Consider the following 21,237-nt stretch of genomic DNA (forward strand, 5'->3'; position numbering starts at 1 on the left):
CAGCCTAATACATTTGCTAGTGAAGTATATTCAAATAAATAACAGAAAGGGCTGTGCACAGGAATGATTGGGTTTGTGTGTCAGAACTTTTATTCCAAAATCCTTTGGCCAAGTTAGGATCCATGAAAGATAAGCAGGAAGAAATAATTAGGAAGAGACTCTTGAAGAACTAAGATACCAGTTCTAGTCATGTCTTTTCCTTTCCCAAAACTCAGTCCATCAGCTTTCAGGCATGCTTTCACCTTTTGCCTTAGGTTAAGTTTATCAGACTCCTATATGATATTTGCTATTTATGAAAACTTGACTTTCCTCATAATGATATCCAATACAAGATGAGAATATGTTTCAAAAAGATAATTTTCTGATCCCTGGAAAAAATAAGCAATTGGATCCACGGTAGTATTTTTGGACTTAGGGCTGATGAGAGCAGAGGAAGGAGACTAAGTCCTGGGGACTGCCTGTAGTGGCTTACGGATCAATCAGCACCAGTGGTGACCCTGTCTAAGAGATTGTTCATCTAGAATGGCCCCTGTCATCTTTTCCTTTGGTGCAGACGGTTTGCACATTGTAGTCAGCAGAATACTAAAAAAAAAAATAAAATTTAGATGGATATTAGATAAAGCAGCAGTATATTCCTTTATGCACAGTGCCCCAAATAATGTAAAGAAAAGGCATGCCAGGAAAAAAAAAAGGAGGAGAAAGGAAAAACTGAGAGATTGGTTTGAACATCTGAGGCTTTGAGGCTGTGGGATGACCCTGGCACTTCTCTGTCTCTGAATACTGTCAGCTGTGGTAGTGGCAGGAGTCGATTGTGCTGGTCCCTCTCACTGGGCTTCTGCAGTGTCTTCTGCCTCCATGTTCCTTTGGACCATGACAGCATGTGTCTGTTATTAATAGAGATTGTTCACTGGGGGGAAACAGTGGCCTTCACAGGCGAGATTTCTCTCTGTTGATTGTGGATTTCTAAGTAACTGGAAGGAAACTCTGTCACTGAGAATGAAAGGAAACTTATTTACAAGTACATAGTATGTGGATGTTTATCATCCTGTGATATCGTTCAATGACTTTCATTGTGAACTACAAAAAAAGTTTAAATAATTTAAAGGTCTTTCTAAATCCTACACAAGTTAAGAAGTGTTCTCAGCAGGTACTATAAACATGGATTTTACTCCAGTCTTAACTCGTCCTGCTGTGATTAGTTATTCAAACTGTGCAGCTGCCAAGTCATAGATGTCATGTCCTTTATCACAGAAGTACAATACTTAATTTTGTTTGTTAAGATATACTAACTGGAGATATCTTAATACATATAATTCTAGAGCACAATCTAAGTTTTTATTTTAGGGATATTAATATGTACTAGATGAATGATTACAATGGTCGCTCAGCTTCTGTTAATTTGAAGTCTTTAAAGCATTCAATAAAATGAGTGTTTGTTGTCCACGTCTGAGTGGAATGCCAATTCTTGTTTATAAAATTATAAAGGTAAAAAGAAAGTCCAATAATTGTCTCCAGCAGGCTCATTTGCATTATTTCTTCATAGTAATTACATGAACAATAGGGATTCTATACCTAATAGCAAAATATATGCTCTTCTGCGTATGCTGAAATATAATCACAGCAAATATGTTTTAATTGTGTCTGTGATGCTGCAGAAGTAAAGGCACAGCAGAAAGCTGTTCTAGTATCTACAGAATGAGTCAGAGCATGAAACACTAAAACATTAAAATAAAGCTGGTTCTAATAAGGGAAATAATTATGATAAACAAAGGGAATGAAGTTGCTTTATTTTTGTTGGAAGTAAAGATTTAGTTGGAGGATTTGTGTAGGCAGCTGGAATGGTTTTGCTTTTAAAGCAAAGAAGAATTTAATGTTCCTAGAACTGAAGTGTTTCTTCCGAGATGAGTAACAGATTTACATTTCATGTGTAGTTTTGAAGAGTTGGGAAGAAAACATATTTTTTTGTTGCTCCAAATACAAATTTTTAGAGTATCAAGAAATGTTTTGGGCTAGGCATAATGTTTTTATTATGTGAAAAAACACAACACTTTAATACAATAACAAATGAAATTATTTAAAAGGAACATTTTGTTTACATTTTGAATGTATTAAGAAGTTAAATACTTTAAAAGCATCAAACTAATGCATATGCAGGCATAAAATATTTTTGAATGTAAAATAACATTGAAGCATTCTGGTCAGGAAATGTTCAGAAAAAATACTTCATTGGTCTTTTCTCAAACCTGTATTTGTTTTCTAAATCAACTGTTCAGTAATGTGCAAGTGAATGGTTGATATATGAGTGTCACTGAACCATTATGCTTGTCCAAGAAAATAGAGGTGAAAAAATATATGCAGAGACAAGGGTAAGACTGGTATTTTGGATGTGGCTTCTTAGAGGTCTTGAGCAGCTGTCCTTAGGACCTTCAGCTTCTCAGTTTGTTCTGAATACTGCGTGTCTCTATTTCTGTGACTCTGTTTCCCCATCAGCAGAATGGGAAGAAAAGATAATTTTTGCTTTGCAGTGGTGTGGTGATGCTCGTTCAATTACTGTGGTGATACTTTCAGATTGTGGAGTAGCGTACAGGATGTCCATGTGTTAATATTTAGGTGACGGTAACATTACTTTGATTGCAGGAAGACAAATAAAAGGTTATCTCTGGTTTGTGCAAAGCTCTGAGTGAATTGCTGGTATTCAGGATGTGTGATCACTCTCAGCATTGCACCCCGGGGCTGAATGACACGGTCAGTTTGATGATGACTCTCTCTGCTCAGGCTATCAATATAAAGTGTCACTTCTAGAAGAGAATCAGGCCAGAAGAGAGCTTTAGCCGCAGGGAGTGAGAAGAAATGAGCTTGGCAGTAAGATTCCAGGCAGAATAAATAAGGTGTGGGAGTATTCTTAGCAAAAAAATACACTCACTATTGCATATAATGAGATCCAAATCAGGTATTACTTCGGGGGGTGGGGAGGAACACACAACAAAAAACTCAGAGGCTTTTTATCGATCTCATATTCTGTATCCATTCATTTAGCTATCATCTGCAGTCAAAGAAACTATTGAAATCTATGTTATCTTTGCAAACAACTTGTGCCCCGCCTTTCAGGAATGCAATTCCTTGTATTCCCCTTGATTTTAACTAGCTGCTATTCTAATTTTTTCTCATGCAGATTTCATGGAAGAGCTTCTCATGAAGCATCTCCCCCATCCCTTTGATGGTGAGGAACTGCTTCTCCAGTCTTTCTCCACACATGCTTAAAAATTCAGTTATTGTCAAATCTCTTGTAGATAAGAGCAGGAAAAGGAAAGAAAAAGTATTTATCAGATGTGAAACTCCCCAGGTAGGGTAACCCTTAAAGTGAATATTATCACAAGTGTCCATAGATTGTTGGGGGCTTTTTCATCTTTGCTTTAGGTATTTGTAAGGCTGTGGTTTGTTTGTCTTTTATAAACAAACAAACAAAAAACCAGCCCAACCATCTTGTAATCAATAAACTGGCATCTGGAAGTTAAATATTCTCAGCTTCATTTTCTGTGGAACGACTTAAATTGCCTAACATTCATGTAACTTTTTTCCTATGTGTTTTTTTAGGAGCCATATGCTTGCTATTTACTTCCTTTTGCTCCTGCTTTCCATTTGTTTACTCTAGATATTTCTATTTCTTGGTGGTTTTCACCTTCCAAACTGGCTGATGTTTGGTTTTTGACTTTCACTACCACCATCCCTTTGGAACTATAGCTCTGCAGATAGAATAAAGCTGAAATATGAGGAGTTGGGGGGGAGTGTTTCTTGTGACAATATAACATTCTTTAGACAGGGGCTTTTTGCAGTCTTTTCACACTTTCTCTATTATCCATTACCTAATCTGCATAATTTCATTCCTTTTTATTGGTAAAAGACAGATGCCAGACTTTTAACTATTTAATTCTTATATTAAAGTTCTTTTTTAAGTTATCAAGAGTAGGTACAGTGTATATAATACAACTTCACTACTAGCTTCCGTTCGGTTTTACAAATATACTTTCTGTTCAGGTCTAGAGAATGGTTGGCATTAATGTGGTATTCATCTAAACTGTTAGAACTGGACTGAGACTGACTGTACTGGCAAACAGCATACAAATGTTTAAAGTTACAGTTCAAGAAATCCACGGTATTCGCAGATCCAGAAGCGGAACTGAATCTTCAAATGGTGATTTCTGTAGTATGCAGAAATATTGCTAATCTGTATGAATGGGACTCGTTTGTAAGGGACTGTTCATCACCTGTTTGTAAAAATCGGCAAATATAAGAATTTTTCAGTCTTTCTGCATTCTTTCACAGACTTGGAAGTTCTTGTTAAACCTGCATATCAATAATATGAAACAAAAGCAGAATATATAGCTCTGCTTTTCTTAAGAACTTCTGTCATGTTATAGGAAATGTACGGGTTGCAGTTCTCCAGAATTGCTGTGTGTTTTCTCTTTTTCAGGTTGAAATTGCTTGGGTTTTGTACTGGTTGGAAGGGCAGGGTTATATTCAGGCTAATTTTTTTTTTTTTTTAAATTGAGAAAAATGTTTAAGCCTGTTCTACCACTATGCCATACTTTCTTGTAGCACATACGGAAAAAGAAAAGGAGACTGGAGAACCTCTGGGGGTTTGCCTGTTTAGCCACCTTGCGAACACTGATGCTGTATAATCAGAAGCAGTTATGCACCAGGCTGGTGAAAATTACGGCTCCAAGCATTCTTGTCCTGGGGGCATCTGTCTTGTTCTGAGAAAAGCTACCTGTTAGTGGGGCTGGCATAGCTGAGACAGGGAACTGTGCTTCAGCTGATAAACATATACAAACTCAGAAACCAGTTGTGGTTGGTAGTGAGATATTTAATATGGCTTTGAATTTTCAGCATGGGAGTGTTGTGGTTTAACCTGGCAGGCAGCTAAATGCCACACAGCTGTTCGTTCACTGCCCCCCAGCCCCAGTGGGTTGGGGAGAGAATCGGCAGGGGGGGAAAGTAAAATTTGTGGGTTGAGGTAAAGACAGTTTAACAGGACAGAAAAGGAAGGGAAAAATAACAACAACAACAATAATGATAAAAGGATGTACAAAATAAGTGTTGCAACAATGCAGTTGCTCACCACCCAGCAACCGATGCCCAGCCAGTTCCTAAGCAGCAGCCCTCCCCAGCCAACTCCCCCAGCTTATATACTGGGAATGACGTATGGTATGGAACATCTCTTTGGTCAGCTGGGGTCAGCTGTCCCGGCCGTGCCCCCTCCCAGCTGCCCACGCACCCTCAGCTCCTCGCTGGTGGGGTGGTGTGAGAAGCTGAACAGTCCTCGCTTAGCAACAACTGAAAGCATCAGCGTGTTACCAACATTATTTTAATCCAAAATCCAAAACACAGCACTAGATCAGCTATTAGGAAGAAAATGAACTCTCTCAGCTGAAACCAGGACAGGGTGGAAAAAAAGTTTGGTTTAATCATGCTGTGACTGTGATTTTTTTTTTTTGACTGGCCATGATCCCAATTTGTGTCAAGAAAGAGTTAACATTTGATAAGCCAAGATATGTTTGTTAACTGTATCAGTCTTTGTATCAGAAGATCCGTAAGAGAACTAAGCGACAGTGCATTTATACTGCTAATATTTCATTGAAGAACATCATACAGCAGATTGTCTTTTCAGCTAAATTTGCCATCGATGTCCATTTACATACCAAATGATCCCACCTCCATAGGCAAACAAAATATTCCATCTCCTATATCCTGAGTAAATGTGAAAAGGCAGCTTTACTGACTTGATAAATAATCTCAAATATTTTGCTTTACTTCAGGGTCTTGCTATTTTCACTTCATTATCTCACAGGCAGATAACTGTTAATCTTATTATTTATCTGGTTTGTATGAAAGTCAGTTATAACTTATTTATTAGTTGTCAGAAAGGTATAAAAAATAAGCTTGTAGGCTAGTGGTAAATTCTGTATTTAACTGGACTATAAATTATGGGGTCATATTACGAACTAATAACTACATGTCAGTTATGATTTTTTTCTTTTTGAGGGGATGTCTTTGGTTCTGTATCTTTCTTTTATAAATCTATATGTGCTTCAAATAAAGAGTTTTGCCTTGTGTCCCTTGAAATTTGAGACAGACTCCTACTGAGTTCCTGAGTCTTATATCAGATCCTAAAACAATTCACATTAAAAAAAAAAACAATTTAGGACTAGGAATATATGCAGTAATTCAGCCCCATTTTTTTTCCATGAGTTCGAGCCATACTGAATCCGTAGGTGGTAATTGTAGAAATTAGGCAATGTCTTAGAAACTAATTCCTAAAATGATGTATTCAGGGCTCATTCTTTCTTGATTCTTTTTCAGAAAAGGGGAAGGGGTAAAAAAGACGTTTGATATTCCACCATAAGCAGAGGACAGTGAAATAAACTCAATGAAGGTTGCAGCACACAGTAGAACAGAGCCCTTGTGTCAACAAGGACCTCTAGGTGTTATAATACAAGTAATTAATAATCATTATTTATAGATGAGTACCGACTCTACAGTTGTCAGCTGCCCAGCTAACCAGCTGTCATTTGGTTCTCTCAGTAGACTTTGTTCATATAAGTAGAAGGAATGTACACGAGATATTTGGCTTTTGTGTCATTTGTGTATCTAGGGTATCGTTTCGATCATTTAAAAACTTCAGTTCTCAAAAAAAGAACAAAGAGCTTTTCTTTCTCACCTTTTTAAAGTTGTGGGGTTTTTCTTATCTTTTTTTTTTTTTCTGAGCCCTTCCAATAGGTACCTGAACTCCTTTTATTAGAGAAACCTTAGCAGAGTCCTTCGAGATCTTCAAGAATCGCCCTTATGCAGCTGTTTCCCTCCTTTGCTGTTCCTTTTATGGCCATTACGTTCTCTAGTGGGCAACCTAATGATCAGTCCTTTGAAGGAGAGGGAACACATGTATAATTTGAAAAGAGGTCCTGAGAAATCATATTATGTTTTCTTGCCCCTTAACTTCAGTCTACTGTGTATTGTGCATCTTCTCTGCTACTCACAACCCCAAAAGATATTAGTGCAGGATAGCTGGTCATCTAAGAAGAATGTCCTGTAGAGAAGTGCAAAGAACAGCTGAATGAGGAGAGGACCATATGGGGTTTTGGCTGTTCTGTGCTCACAGAGTGATATGAGCACTACCAAGCTTGTGTGGGTAGAGAAAACCGACAGTGATTCAGCCATTATTGAATTAGTACAGATGTCTCCCGCAGCGTCCCACAGTAGTCTTCACCATGAGCTCAGATGATTTGGATAAAGGTCTAGACTAAATAGTTGCGAAGTCTGTGTGGATTCTGGCTGTTTGAGATTGACATATGTTACACACTTACAGCTTTTGTGATACTGGTTTGTATACAATTTTTCTGTGTTCGTGCTGAGCCAGAGTTTTTTTTTTTTTGCTGGGACATTGACCCTAAATTTTGGATGTTTTGAATCACAGGTAGGTTAGGTGTTTACAGCAAATGACATAAATACTCCAAACAGTGCCCACGCTTATAATCATAGCACTGCTATTTTTTTCCTCCTTGGAAACAGGTCAGGTTATCTGATGTGCCAAAAAAAGTGGTAATTGTCACTGAGTCTTCAGTCTCCATATGTACTGAGAAGGGGACTGCAGGACTCAAGTTGCTAGAGAATCAGAGGTAATACATTACTCAATATAATACATTACTAAATATCAAACACTGCTGGAGTGGGTGCAGTTGTTTATTTCTGCACATTTAATATTTTCTATGTGTAATGGTTTGTGTTCTCCTTTCCTCTGTCAGTTCTTCCAGAAAAGCATTAACAAAGGCAGAAGCTATGATCGATCTTTATTGGCTTAAAAATATTTCAAATTTAATGGTATTGCAAATTGATTGCATTATGAGACACGTAACCTTTGCAAGTCAGTTTGTAAGAAATTCACAGGAACACATGACTTAGTGGAAAAGCATGGGAAATTATATTAGAAAGCTTTGAAAACCACACAAGTGATGGGGCAAATAATTTCTTGTGAAACTGCATGAAATCATAATAACTAATTTCAACCAGGTTCTTCTGAATAACTTACAATTCTGCATGAGTTATCCCTAATAAATACCTAAGTGCATGAAAATAGGGAAAATAATAAAATTATCCTCACATTATATCTGTTTATTTTGATGTATGACATTCTGATAATAATGTCGTAGTAACTCTGAAGAGTACACAGTAACTCTGAAGAACCCTTGTGTTACGCCTCATAAGGAATTTTTTTTGTAGCATTTCCTAGCTGTGTTTATTTTCACATTCTCAGTAACTTGAAAAATAATTCTAGTAAGAAAAAATATATACTGAGCCCATGTGCGCAGTTTACAGATTAGTGTAAATACACCAAAAGTAAGTTATATTATCGAATGTAAGCAGATAGTTTATAGGATAATCAATATCTAAGTACTCACAATTTAATTTTTTCCGTTCTCTCTTTTTCTCTCACTCAGTTACCTTCTCAGCAGTTTTCAATTTTAGCTCAAAGCTGGCTGCATAGCTGATGTTTATATTTCTGCACTGTAGATATGTTTGACAGCCAATTGCTAGAAAAGAGCTTTGTATTTGCACTGCCAGCTTTATGTGGTTTTAGGCAGTACTCATGTTCCGACACTGAAGTATGCTAAGCAGTTATCTTAAGTTTGAAAAATTACCTTCAAAACAAGGTATTTTAATGCTTTCATGTTTGTCTTATTAAATAACAGAATGCATTAATTAACAGAATGCATTCTGTATGGATTTGGAATTCCTTTGTGAAGAAGGAAGACAGATTAAATATATTATCATTGGGATTCTCCTAATCACTGTGAGCAAAGCATGATCACAAGCCAGGGTGGTGAAAGCAGAGCCTTGAAGGACTGTAAAATCATGACAACTTAAATATGCTTAAATAAATGGAAATATCCTGTCACCTTTGACCACACTGGCCTATTGTACTTTTTTCTGCCTTAGCTGATCTAGGCTACAGCTTGTCTATTTTGGCAGATTTTGTAAGCAGCTTTCAAATTACTGCTGTGGGTATGTAGTGATCAACTTTTTTTATTCCTCTTCTGCAATCCTAAGAGTATGTATTATAAGATATTGCTCTGACATTCACTTGTGAAAATCATTTGAAAAACACAAAGAGGTCTCAACGCTTAAGTGTAATGTACTCTGTGCCTGAGAATGAAGCCTAGCAAGTTATAATAAGCTTTTAGAGAGGAAGGAAAAAATACAGCTCAAACAACATGGAAGAAAAGCTCAGAACAGTGTGAATAAGATGATGGTGATTAAAGGAACAAAAGAGAAGGATTTGGTATACAGGAACTGCCAAACTTCTGGCTAACACGCTGAATCAGAAATTCCCATGGCTTATGGTTTTTTATAGCCTTCCCAATCTTGTCTGTGTTGAGGAAGGAGCAGCAAGACGGACTCTGCTGGCAGTAGAAATTCACAGCCCAACGGGAACAGTCTTCTGAAGTCACATATGGAGACTTCGCACAATCTTACAGGTGGTAGAAACTACAGCATAGTTTGCGTCCAAGACTGACATGATGGAGGACGGAGTAAATGGCTTTACTGCTATGTCAGTGATTTGGGAAAAGAGTGACAAGTGCAGGAGGCACCATTAATTATAATGCCTGAAGCACTGGAATTGTTAATGTAAGTGTTTGACCCCAAACAGTAGGAGATGACAGACAGATACTTTTTTTTCCCCATAAAGACACAGAAGAGGGAATATGTTTTACAAGAATAAAACTGCACGCGATTTCTGAGGCTCTCTATACTCAGCTTTCAGATCTCCTGTGGTGCACCACAGTATGCTATAGATGAAATAATAGAGAATTAAATGAGATGGGAAAGGATTCCTCTTCGGCAGTATGACACGATTTCATTGCATGTTTCCAAGTATCAGAAACAGTCGGGTTTAAAAAATCAAGACCTTTTTACAGGAGCAGTGTCTGTTGGAACACGAGAAAGGAACAGCAGTCTGGGTTCAGAAATAGTTACGTGAACTCCAAGCTAGGCAGAAAGCCAACTACAAAAAGGTGCCAGCCATCTGAGGCCACTTGACACAGGACACTTGGGCGTTAAATAGCTGCAGAAAGCAGTGACTAAAGGCGGCAGTCCAAGCTGTGGTGGGACACAGGTCATACGTGGTGGCGGTGTTCTCAGGACAGAAGGGAAGACAGATGGTATTCCCAAACGGAAAGGGCCAAGGCCAGAACTAGGTAGACAGAAAGCTTTAGCTATCATCTGGCTTAACATAAGGATTCGGAAGAAGCAAGGTATAAAAGAAATACATAGAGAAAAATCAACCTGAGACCATGCTTTGGAATGAAGATAGCGAAGAGTAGAAACAAATTACTTTGTTGCCATCACAACCACCGAAGATGAACAAGTGATTGTGGATTTGGGGAAGACTCTGCACCTCGATGTGTGGTTTCCTCCCTCTCGCGGAGTTCCCCTGGTAGAGGGAACGACTTCTGTGAAACAATCCTGGCAAATACATAACAATTCTAATTAAAAATTAATACTGTGATTAACTGGAGATAAATGGGTAGAGTGGTTTAGGAATGGCTTGGGTAGTCCTACTATCTGGATGTTTTTTTCCTAATATGGATTTTTGTGAGACTGAACATGGGTTTATCTCTTACTCTGTTCCTCTCATCTGTAAAAAAAAAAAAAAAAAAAAAAAAAAAATCCCCCAAAACACCAAACGAAAACACGATCTTTTTTTCTCCCAAGACATTGAGTAAAAAACTAGCTATTAACTTTTTATTAATAATGATTTGTTAATTATTAATTAGTATTAAATATTATTATTATATATTAACAGATATTAAATAATTATGAATTCAGACTGGTGAGGAAGGCGATACATGACATGTACAGAAAAGACCAATAGTGCCCTAACCAGTAAGGACTTAGATCAAGACTCAGTCACATTCCTGAGCTCTTTTCTTGCATCAGTTGGTCATAATCAGTGAATTAGAACAGATTGTTAAATCCCAGTCCTGTCTCCAGTTTTTAAACAACAGTTCACTAGTGTATTATAAGATGATACCAAAAGGTAAGCAATGAAAAGCAGTTTTGTGCAGTATGAATATAAACAGAGACAAAATTAGCAAATCAAATAGAATAAAAAAGAAGTAGCAAAGAATAAACAGAAACATAAAAGAAGCCATCTGGAATCAAAGATACTCAAATGACATGGTAGGAAACTGAGGCAGACAAAAGCAGAGACTACACACTTAAAGTGTTAGGGATATTATTGCCTTAATTTTCTTTGAATATGGTTATGCAACTGCAGCTGAGAAGTGTGAGCAGTAGTGTCTTTTGACAGTTACTCCAAAGGCTTCAAGTTACATGATTCTCATATCTTAAATGAAACCTTTGTCATCCCATGGACATGCCTGTTTCCTTTCTGAAAGTGTTCCACGTACTGATATTATGTCAGGTATATCAAGTCTGTGCCCCAATTTGTCATTAGCCTGAATAATAACGCAGGATATTTGATTCCCCATTGTGCAGCTATAATTCCCATTACTAAAGATGAGGTCAGCCTATCCATGGAGAAAATGAAAGATTCTATTAAATTGAAATTACATTCACTTTATTAATTCTGCGTTGTGTGCAAATGAATTGAATCTATTTGTAATAGTTTAATTATGCGTGATTGTTTTAAACTGTGGGTCATCAATAAACATGCTCATTGTCCATTATGTGTCAGAGCACGTCAACAGTATACACAAAAACCTTCTGTAACACCTAATGATGTTCATATTTTTAGGAAAAAAAAAACCCACCTGCAAAGTCACATGCAGAAAGAAAACACATGATGAGGAAGGTGTGTTAAAGGTTTTGAAAGCATTGATACATAAACGATTGTAAAAGTCACTAAAATCCTTCCATACTTTCACAGAGTGAGCTAGAGCTTCTTAGAACCCAGCAGTTTTGGGAAGAGAGTCACAAAAGCAGAGAATTCTGTCTTTAAGTTTATTAAATGAGGTCTGCCTCATAAATGAGGACTTTTATAGCAAGGCATAGGTAAAAAGTAGAAGAATCTGAAGCATTAGGATAGTGCTGGTGTGTTTTGTGTGTGTATCTGTGTAACATCAGGTGAAAAATCAGTGATGCACTAGTTAATCTCTTAAAAAAAGATTCCAGAGTTAGGAAGAAGAAGAATGATGCAAATTTTAAAGTGAAGTTTTAAGGACTAACTATGCCTTTTCCCTTGAAACAAGTAAGGGGTAATTCCCTTGTAATTATACAAGGATGAATTAATTACTTTCTAACAAACTCAAATAAAAACTTGACTACATGATGCCTTCTTTTCTTTTCTTAATTAGAAATGTCCAGGAGCATATTCATAATATGTAGATTCCTCCCCTTTTTTGAATTATTGATATATTTATGCTTTTTTACTAATATGAGGAAATTGGGTTACAAACGCTCACTTTGATGATGCAGCTCATTACAAGCTAGTCCGTATCAAGTTGTGCATCAACAACACACTTAGGGAGGACTTGAGTGCCCAATCTGACTACGAAGACCAGTCAACAGCTTTTTTCTAATTGTGGGTATGGACCAGACCCAAGTACATTATGTGCTTTCCTGGTGGTGAACACGTGGCTTGAACATGAAATTCATTGTGCTGAGCAAGCTGTTGTTTTGACTACCGTTGATTTGCCAGGTAGCTGCCTGAGAGCAGGTGAGACAGTTTCCACCTGCAGGAGAGACTCATAAATCTCTCTGCATACTCAGAATTGCAAAAGAACTTCACAAACCTAGCTTGGAGCTTCTGCAGCCTTCGCCCGTGCATTATGTCCTTGGCTGCATACATAGTTTTGAACCAAGTATCTGTTAAGAACATGGTTAAAATACGATGAAAACATATCTATGGAATAGGAGAACTTAATATCAGTAACATGCTCATGGGTTTGTTTTTTCTTTTACTGCAGAGTAGTACTTTTACTTCTACGGAACATAGAGGCTTTTTGAATAAGTTTAATCTCACAATTTCCCTTGCCCTGATTGTAATTATGCATGTTTGTAATGTATGTACATGGGATACTGTAAATATGTTAATATATTTGGATAGCATGTTGGCAATACTTTTAGATATGCATTCATTATTAGTGAAATTGTTAGTTTTGTGGATGTACGCTGTGTGTGCTGTTACCATTAATACTGGCTTCACCGATTATCATCTGTATTATAACATAGAATAGCAAAGGAATTAATAATTATTAGAAACTGCGGTGTTCAGAGGGTTCATTTTGAATGAAGTTCATCTTTTAGGATCAGAGCTGTGCTGAGGTTACATGGGAGCAATTAGCAGGGTATTAATACAAGGGCATCTGCATTCACTACGAATCCAGGCATGAAATGGGTGATGAAGTTGCATCTGCTACTTTTAAGGGAGAGATATGTTTGAATTTATAGTCCCACAGGCAGGGCAGTGATGGAGGAAGAAGATTTCATTTCACCTGAAGTCTAATTAATTGAATCGCCCGTAAAGGAAGTGAGTTTGACTCACTCTGAACATGATTAAAGTCTTCCAGTGAACGTGCTTTTCGGTTTGTTTTGGGATGTTATCTAGTAGTGGGACATAGGGGCTAGCTATAGATGTCTCCTTTTTAAAACAGAAGTTCTTGTTACATCTCTTGATACTGCTAAGAGGTCAGCTTTCAAACACAGGCATGACAAATAAAGCCACAGGTGTGGAAAGCAGTTTCACATTTACAACACTTGTAAGTTTTTTTTCAACAGAAACCAATATTCACTTATATTCATTATGCCTCTCTATCATTCACCTAGACCCTATATAATTATGTGTTTAATGATCTTTAACCTTCACATGAACACAGCTTGCTGAAGCTTGACGATTGCTGTAAATTATCGTTCGCATCTGGTAGAAGAGAGGAAATACTACTTGGAAAAAAAACACTATGCTTTCTGGCTTAGAATTTCACTTCAGTTCTGTGATTTAACATTGTAAGTAGATGATGATGTGTTAATCCTAAATCCAAACGATGAAATGGTTTTGGCAAAATGGCTCTTCCATAGGTCATTTATTATAATATTTTGATATTAGAGTGCAAGAACTTTAAAACCTAGAAAAGATATCTTAATCTGTCAGCCTGGATGCTCACCATAAAAAAAATATATATGATTTCAGTAAGTACCATATTTATGAGTTGTTTTTTATTAAGAACTAAAAGAAATTTACTATCATTTTTGCCACTATTAATCTTTAGGTAAAAAAGTGATCTTCCACTAATCGGACTCAATTTCAGCTTTAAGGTTTTAGAATGTTTCTAGCTCTTCTACTTTTTGTTTAATGTTTAGCCCTTCATTTTATGGTGTTTCAAATCGTGATATCTATTTCTTTCTTTTGATACAAAGGACTTCAACTTATTAGTAGAAACAACTAATAGTAATCATAGACTCTTTTCATTTTAACTGTTGGTATCTTACTAGCACTGCAAAGGTTTTATAGCTCTGCATTAATTTATACCGAAACTGATTTATGAACTATAACTTCTGTTGGATAATATGGGTAAAAGTTAAACTGGAGATTATAATAACATCCTCTCCTACTTGTTAACAAATTGGAGAGCCTCTGAGCATTCTCAAGTATCTGTGGGGGATACCTAGTCTATCCAGCCAGGGCCTTTTTAGAAAAACAGATTATAGTTTTTCAGTGTAAGGCTCTATGGAGTTGGGTAAACTGAGAGGTTCCCAGTTGCTTTACTGAGTTGTGTGTGTCCAGACAATGTTTTGATATATCACTGTAACTCAGCTATGAATATTCTGCCAAAACCTTCATATGCAATGTTAATAACGTATAGATTTTATTCAGGGATCAAACAGATGCTAAAAGTGTAAACAATCTGTTTAAAACACAAACAGATTCTGGATTGATCTTGACAGGTTCTGGGACCGTGAAAATAATTTTTTATGTTACTGACACCTAGATTGAGTATAATTCTTCTCATAAGGGCGATAATCTTTAAGACAAAAAAAAGTTGTATTAACATGTTTTACTGAGCAGACAAAACTGTAGTACCAACCATCAGGAGACTGCTGTTCACTGAAATTAAGATAATGTAAATTATGCTGGTTGTTCTCAAGTAAAAGCTGATGGCAACTACAAAAAGAGAAACAGATTGAGTTTTTGGAAAAAGGACTCAGCTGTCACTTGATGTCTATGTGTATTTCATTTGCGTTGGGTAGGAAGAGTGAACTGGATTGAGTCGTTCATATTCACAGACAGTTAAAGTGCTTTTAAAAAGTTGTTAAAACAGTGGTCTGGTAATAGCTAGTGTGGTAATAACATGTTGTCCAGCAAAACACGGAGAATGAAGTAACACCTCTCGTAGTCAGTGCGAGCTCTGCTATTATTGCAGAGCAGAGAATACACTGGTGGCCTAGGATTTTGTATATATAATAAACCAGATCAACTGGAAAATCAGACCTGACTGCAGTTGACTACTGTGCTCATTGCAACAATTTGAGATTCCTTTTTGTTAGGTGCTGTTAACAAGTTTTCTAAGCTTTTACTTCTGAACGGCTAATTTGCAGATATAACTGTATGTGACCAATTATCTGTTGAAGAACCTGTAGAGCCTACTTGTGGCATGACATAAAAATCTACTTGTGGCTTGGCTGTAGCTGGTGTTACAAGGTTTTTTTCCCACACCTATTTTAATATCATAATACAGGTTCTTATATCAAATGATGATGCTGCCTGGCCCTAGCAACCACTGCTATAACTTGAAGAGTAAATGCATAACCAGCAACAATTTCTGCTGAGCTGTCTGCACAAAAATGAGCAAACAGAAACAAGTCTAGTAGTAGTCCTTGTAAGTCGTGTTGCACCTATCCTAAACAGGTTGTACGTATTTCCTTCAGACTATCTTTTGTGAGGCAGAGATAAATAATAATAAATACAAGTTACGTTTTTAATGATGTGTTATTCACTTCTTATTGTTGTTTATATTGTGTGTTAGTTTTAATAGTAAATAGAATTTAAAGCACTATTACTGTATATTTAAGTTATTACCCTGTATTTTTGAATGTGTTGACACTAATACATATGGTCCACCAATTGGTGCGCTCGCCCTCGCAAATTAAAAATTATTAGAGATAATCTGATATTTAGTACTTGGCACGGAGCCTACCAAAAAAATCAATGGAAGTCCTTTGTTTGTCTCCAGTGTTCTTTGGTTCAGGCTTTTAATTAACAAAAAAAAATTCAAAGTGAAGAAGAAAATCTATTTTCCCCATGCTGTTTCAGCTTATTATAACCCTATCTTGTTTTTTGAAAAGCTAACCACGATATAAGTATTATTTTTTCTAATGGGGCACTGAGGAGAATGGCAAGATGTGTGTAAGGGTTGTTCTTGTATTTCTGGAAGCTTGCTTTAATGAAGCTGTTTTTCAAGGGAAATACTTTTAGAATAAAGATCTTGCAACCTTTTAAGTTCTACTAACAGCTGAGTTATAAGGTTCTAAATTTCTGTGAATGCTGTCCATTACAATATTTACATAGATACCAGTGTTCAGCCATTTTCAGTCACCTGAAAAGAAGCTGAAAGTAATAACTAAAAATAAGAAACTAGATTAAAATATGTATTATTGTTAAGCCTTCATTTGCCCTTAGATCTAATAGGTTAAGGACATTTTGTGCTTGTTCATTTTGGCTGATAATAGTTCTGAAGACATTTACATTTTAGAACAGGGATCTAAAATATATATAACAGCTGTTTTTTAAATAGAAAGTCTAATTATGCCTATGATTACATTTGCTTTTGATTAGTATGCATACAAATCTGTACTCTCCTTGTGTATTCAAGCTGAGATATGGATCACTAGTGCTAAGATTAAAGTACAAAAGAATAGCTTGACAAATTGTATGGTTAGACCAATGCAAAAAAAATTTTGGGTGTAATTTTTGTCTCTAAAATGCTTTCTTTTTTTTTTTTTTCCCTTTTAGTTACACACTGACCTGGATCCAGGCAGCAGCAAAATCAAGTATATTCTGTCAGGAGATGGAGCTGGAACAATCTTTGTGATCAATGACAAGACTGGAGACATTCATGCAATGAAAAGGCTTGACCGTGAGGAAAAAGCTGAATACACTCTAACAGCTCAAGCAGTTGACAGGGACACAAACAAACCTCTGGAGCCTCCTTCAGAATTCATTATTAAGGTTCAAGACATCAATGACAATGCCCCAGAGTTTGTCGATGGTCCATATCACGCCACGGTTCCAGAAATGTCTGTTGTAGGTATGTATGTCTAAACATCGATGAACTTTTGATTACTCACAGTTTAAACTATGCCAGCATGCCATTGAGTTGTTGATGAATAATAAGATATTTATTATGTTGTTAGCATTAATTTGCATGTTTTCAAATCTCTTCTTGGCCAAAGCTTTCATCTGCAGCACAATAGCAGAGTCCCTTAGTAGTAAGAAAATGACTAACAGATGTATTAATGTGTTTTTCTTTGTCCAAAAACACTTTAATGGGCTAAATTTATATTCCCCTTACGACGCTGTACAGTATTGTTATTGAGAAAGATTTCTCAAGATTTGTTCCAACATGACACTCTAATCCTATTGATATTTTGTTGATGTTTAATTATCAGTTTGTGTATTTTCATACACAGATGTAGTACTTGCAGTATGTTGATACATACTTATTTGTTTTCCTCTAAGCACAACTGTAATCAGCCAAAAACATTGAAATGAAAGATACTCTGTCTGGGAATTGATGGTTAGACTCTAGAGTGGACTTAATCAATTAGCCATAGGTTTTATGCGGAAGATGGAAGGGGAAGACAGAGAAAGCTGTGGAAAAAGATGGTGAAAGGGAAATTAACTGTGTGAAAGCAGAAAAGAAAGGAGTAGGAAATAATCTTCTTAATACGTTTTACTTATATTTATTCATTTTGTCAGATTAGTGTGAATCTCTTTCCTCAGGGATTAATATATTAGATTATTTTTTTGCATATTTTCTCCCTTGTTCTGTGTTGGCAAATGTATAATTATGTACTTACAGTGGTACATATTTACATACTCAGATCCTCAGTCCCTACTGCTCCATATGTATCCAGTGCAGGTGATCTTTAGCTGTCACTAAAGGAAAAGGGGAGTAAACCCATCAAACCAAAAGAGTCAATTTCAGGGTAATATAAGAATTCAGTATAAGCAAAGACATCAAAATCTGGCCATGAAATGCAGTGTAAATTCTAATGTTTTCTAGTATTAGGTTGAGAACAATGTGCTCTTCGGCAATTTGCCTACATCTGTCAAAGCAAGATAATTAAAGGAGTGCCAAGGCACTTTGTAAAGTAAAGCAGCATCCTAGCAAAAAGTTTCAAAAAGACCATTCTGCCTTATTTAGTTAAAACGAGGTGGAATGTGAAGAGCCAGAACCATCCTCTCGCTCACATTCAGCACGACGAGTTGTACCAGGTCATTTTCAGCTGTAAGCATGGTGTGCTGACTAGATGGTGATACCTAAGGCTTGATTTTTTTATAAACACTTCTCCAACACATTTTCGTATCTGGGTTGCATTGAATTGCTTGTGCCAAAGCTGATGTGAATTTTCAAGCCTGCATGTCGGTTCTTTTACCAAAACATAGGTTTAATTTGTGAAGTTATTTTAATTATACAGCAGCACAAACCTAATATGGACCTGCTTTCAGAGATACTTTTGCAAAGCTCTAGGCAAGTAAATGACTTAATTAAATAAAATAAATAAATAAAAGGAGGGAGTAGGAGAAGGTGGAAGGGAAATTGAAGGCAGTTAATCCTTATGCGAATGGGGCTTGTTTGATTTTCTAGGAAAAAATAAAGATATATGCAGACAAGAAAAGATGGTTTCCGATCACAAAGGCTACTATAGAAATAATTTATATCTGTGCATATGAGCAATATTTATAATCCCTGGTAAAGATATGGTCCCTATCCAAGGAGTATTCACTGTAAGGAAGACAAGGAAAAAAAAAATCAAAAACTTTGACAGGAAACTAGTCAGAAGTTTATATCAATAAAAAACTAGTGAATTGGTTAACATGAGGTTTGAAAGATGGTAAAAGTGCAATGAGAGCAAGAGAATAAAAGGTAAAACATTAATGAAAGTGAAGGAAAGTGAGACAATTGAGAAAAGTGTTATGGTGAAAAAGGAGGGGAAAAATGTAAAGGAAGGTCATGAGAGATGAACTAAAAGATAAAAACTTTATCTGGGAAAACTTTATAGTAAAACATCGTAGAAGAAATGACCAATGCTTGGACATAGATGCCAGTTTAGGGAATAGTGACAAGGACTGGCGTTTGGAGGATATTATTTTGCCTGTTTCCCGAGCACGGTGGGGGAAAGCGAAACAGTTCTTCACTGAACTGCCTCTGAAATCATGTAGTTCCACATTTGTATGTATTAGGCTCCATGGAAGAGTTTGGTCCAAAACAAGTTTATGCTAACAACATAAATAGAGGTAGAAATTTGTTACAGATTATCTCAGAGGTCTACCATTTATTACCTTTATTACTGAAACTATGCAGGTTTTGCACACTTATTCCTCGTGATCCCTGATACTTGCATGTCTTTTACATGACATTCCTAGGAGTGCATGTTTACAAGCTATTTCTCTAAGGAAGCATAGACATACACTCCTCTTTTTTTTGAAAAACAAAACCCAATTCTCAGCTGCCACTTCAAAACCCAGAGTATGCTTGCCATTGCATTACATGGGTCATGAATGACTGTAAAATCTATGCAGCATATGCAGACAATTCTACACCTTAATCTCTGATGGAACCAAATTTCAAGGTTGGAAAGTTGAAGATGAGAATGTTACCCCTTCACCAATGTTGCTGTTACTATTTTCTTCTGCCCACGGGTAGCAACATGAAGAGCTGTACTAAATGATGCTTCGTAAATTATTTTAACTTTCAAGTTTTGTTAGTCCTCTTAAAATTACTTTAATTCCTCAATAATGTTTATACAAAAACTCCGTCACCTTTCAGAGTTCAAGGAATTTTTTTTTCCCCATACTAAAAGTATTTTACTACCATTATCCACTTATTTAATTCCCCTCAAAGAGATCTCCACCCACTGCTAATTTCAGCCTTGACATTTCTACAACAGACTCATTACTAGGGAGTGTTCTCATTCAGGATAAAACAAAGTTCTACTAAACCTCTTCTTTCCTCAAAATGCTTATACCAATTCTGACTGCTCTGAAACAGAAGAGGAACTCATATGCTATATATATATAGTACTTATGTAATGAGGATGCAGTGCGAGGCATTTTATTTTTGGACCTTTGTGGAAAGCAATACAGAAAATACAGATGAACAGATCAACCTTTCATGATTCTGTAATGTAATGTTGAGGTTCTAACACAACACAGTTTTATTATAAGTACATTAGATACTGGTCTTATGTTCCTTGCTAGGAGAGGTGCATTATATGAATGTCAGTGGTATTTTTGCATGACTATCTAGAACATGAATGATATACTATGGGGATGTGAAAACCACAATGTACATGAAGTCTTTCTGTATGTGATATGCATGAATGTGTGTGTATGCCAATATATGAGATTATCACACGTATATGGCCACAATCCAGACGGTTTGATTTTCATGTAATGATGAGTGATATCTGCAAAATCCTGCTTCCCTACCGAAACAAAAGAAAAGGATTTGCATGGCTTTCCTCCCACTACTTGGTTCAAAGACGGTTAGTATTACACTGTGTTATCTCCGGTAGGAATGATGCTCACTTTTCAGCCGTCTTCACAGAACATACACCCACACATGTACTGAGCCGTGTGTATCGTCACTGTGTTCAGAGTTATTTTGATATAGTTTATTTCTTTCTTTGAGGAAAGAGGGGAGCACATTCCAGCAAGAGTTTTGAGAACTAAATTGAGTTTTCCCTTATTTCATCCTAGTGTTCCTTTCTTTTTTTACATAATTCCAATATAATCTACCATAGTAAGCCCTGTTCCCCAACTCCAAAATGATGGATTTGGTTGTGAAAGCCAATAGTGTATATGGAGAATTTGCTCTTTCTGAAACTGAGCACTTTAATCATTTAATTCTGATATTAATTTTCTTAAGGAATTAAAGATCAAAAAGTGAAATTTCTGGGATCACTTCATTGTGACAGTATTGCATTTCACAAATAGGAAAT

General features: G+C 36.4%; 1 protein-coding gene across 1 annotated transcript in view; it reads left to right on the top strand.

Moving 5' to 3' along the window:
• The window catches only part of CDH8 (cadherin 8), a gene marked incomplete at its 3' end in the record, with an annotated part of 135,745 nt that overhangs the window by 24,300 nt on the left and 90,208 nt on the right, over positions 1-21,237 (top strand). Inside the window, exon 2 of the mRNA XM_082005744.1 lies at positions 17,024-17,318. Within this exon, the coding sequence (XP_081861870.1) occupies positions 17,024-17,318 (295 nt within the window). The remainder of the gene's footprint in view (positions 1-17,023; positions 17,319-21,237) is intronic.

This window comes from Phaethon aethereus (assembly GCF_964289735.1).
Source record: "Phaethon aethereus genome assembly, chromosome: 13".
In the NCBI taxonomy this organism is placed as follows: Eukaryota; Metazoa; Chordata; class Aves; order Phaethontiformes; family Phaethontidae; genus Phaethon; species Phaethon aethereus.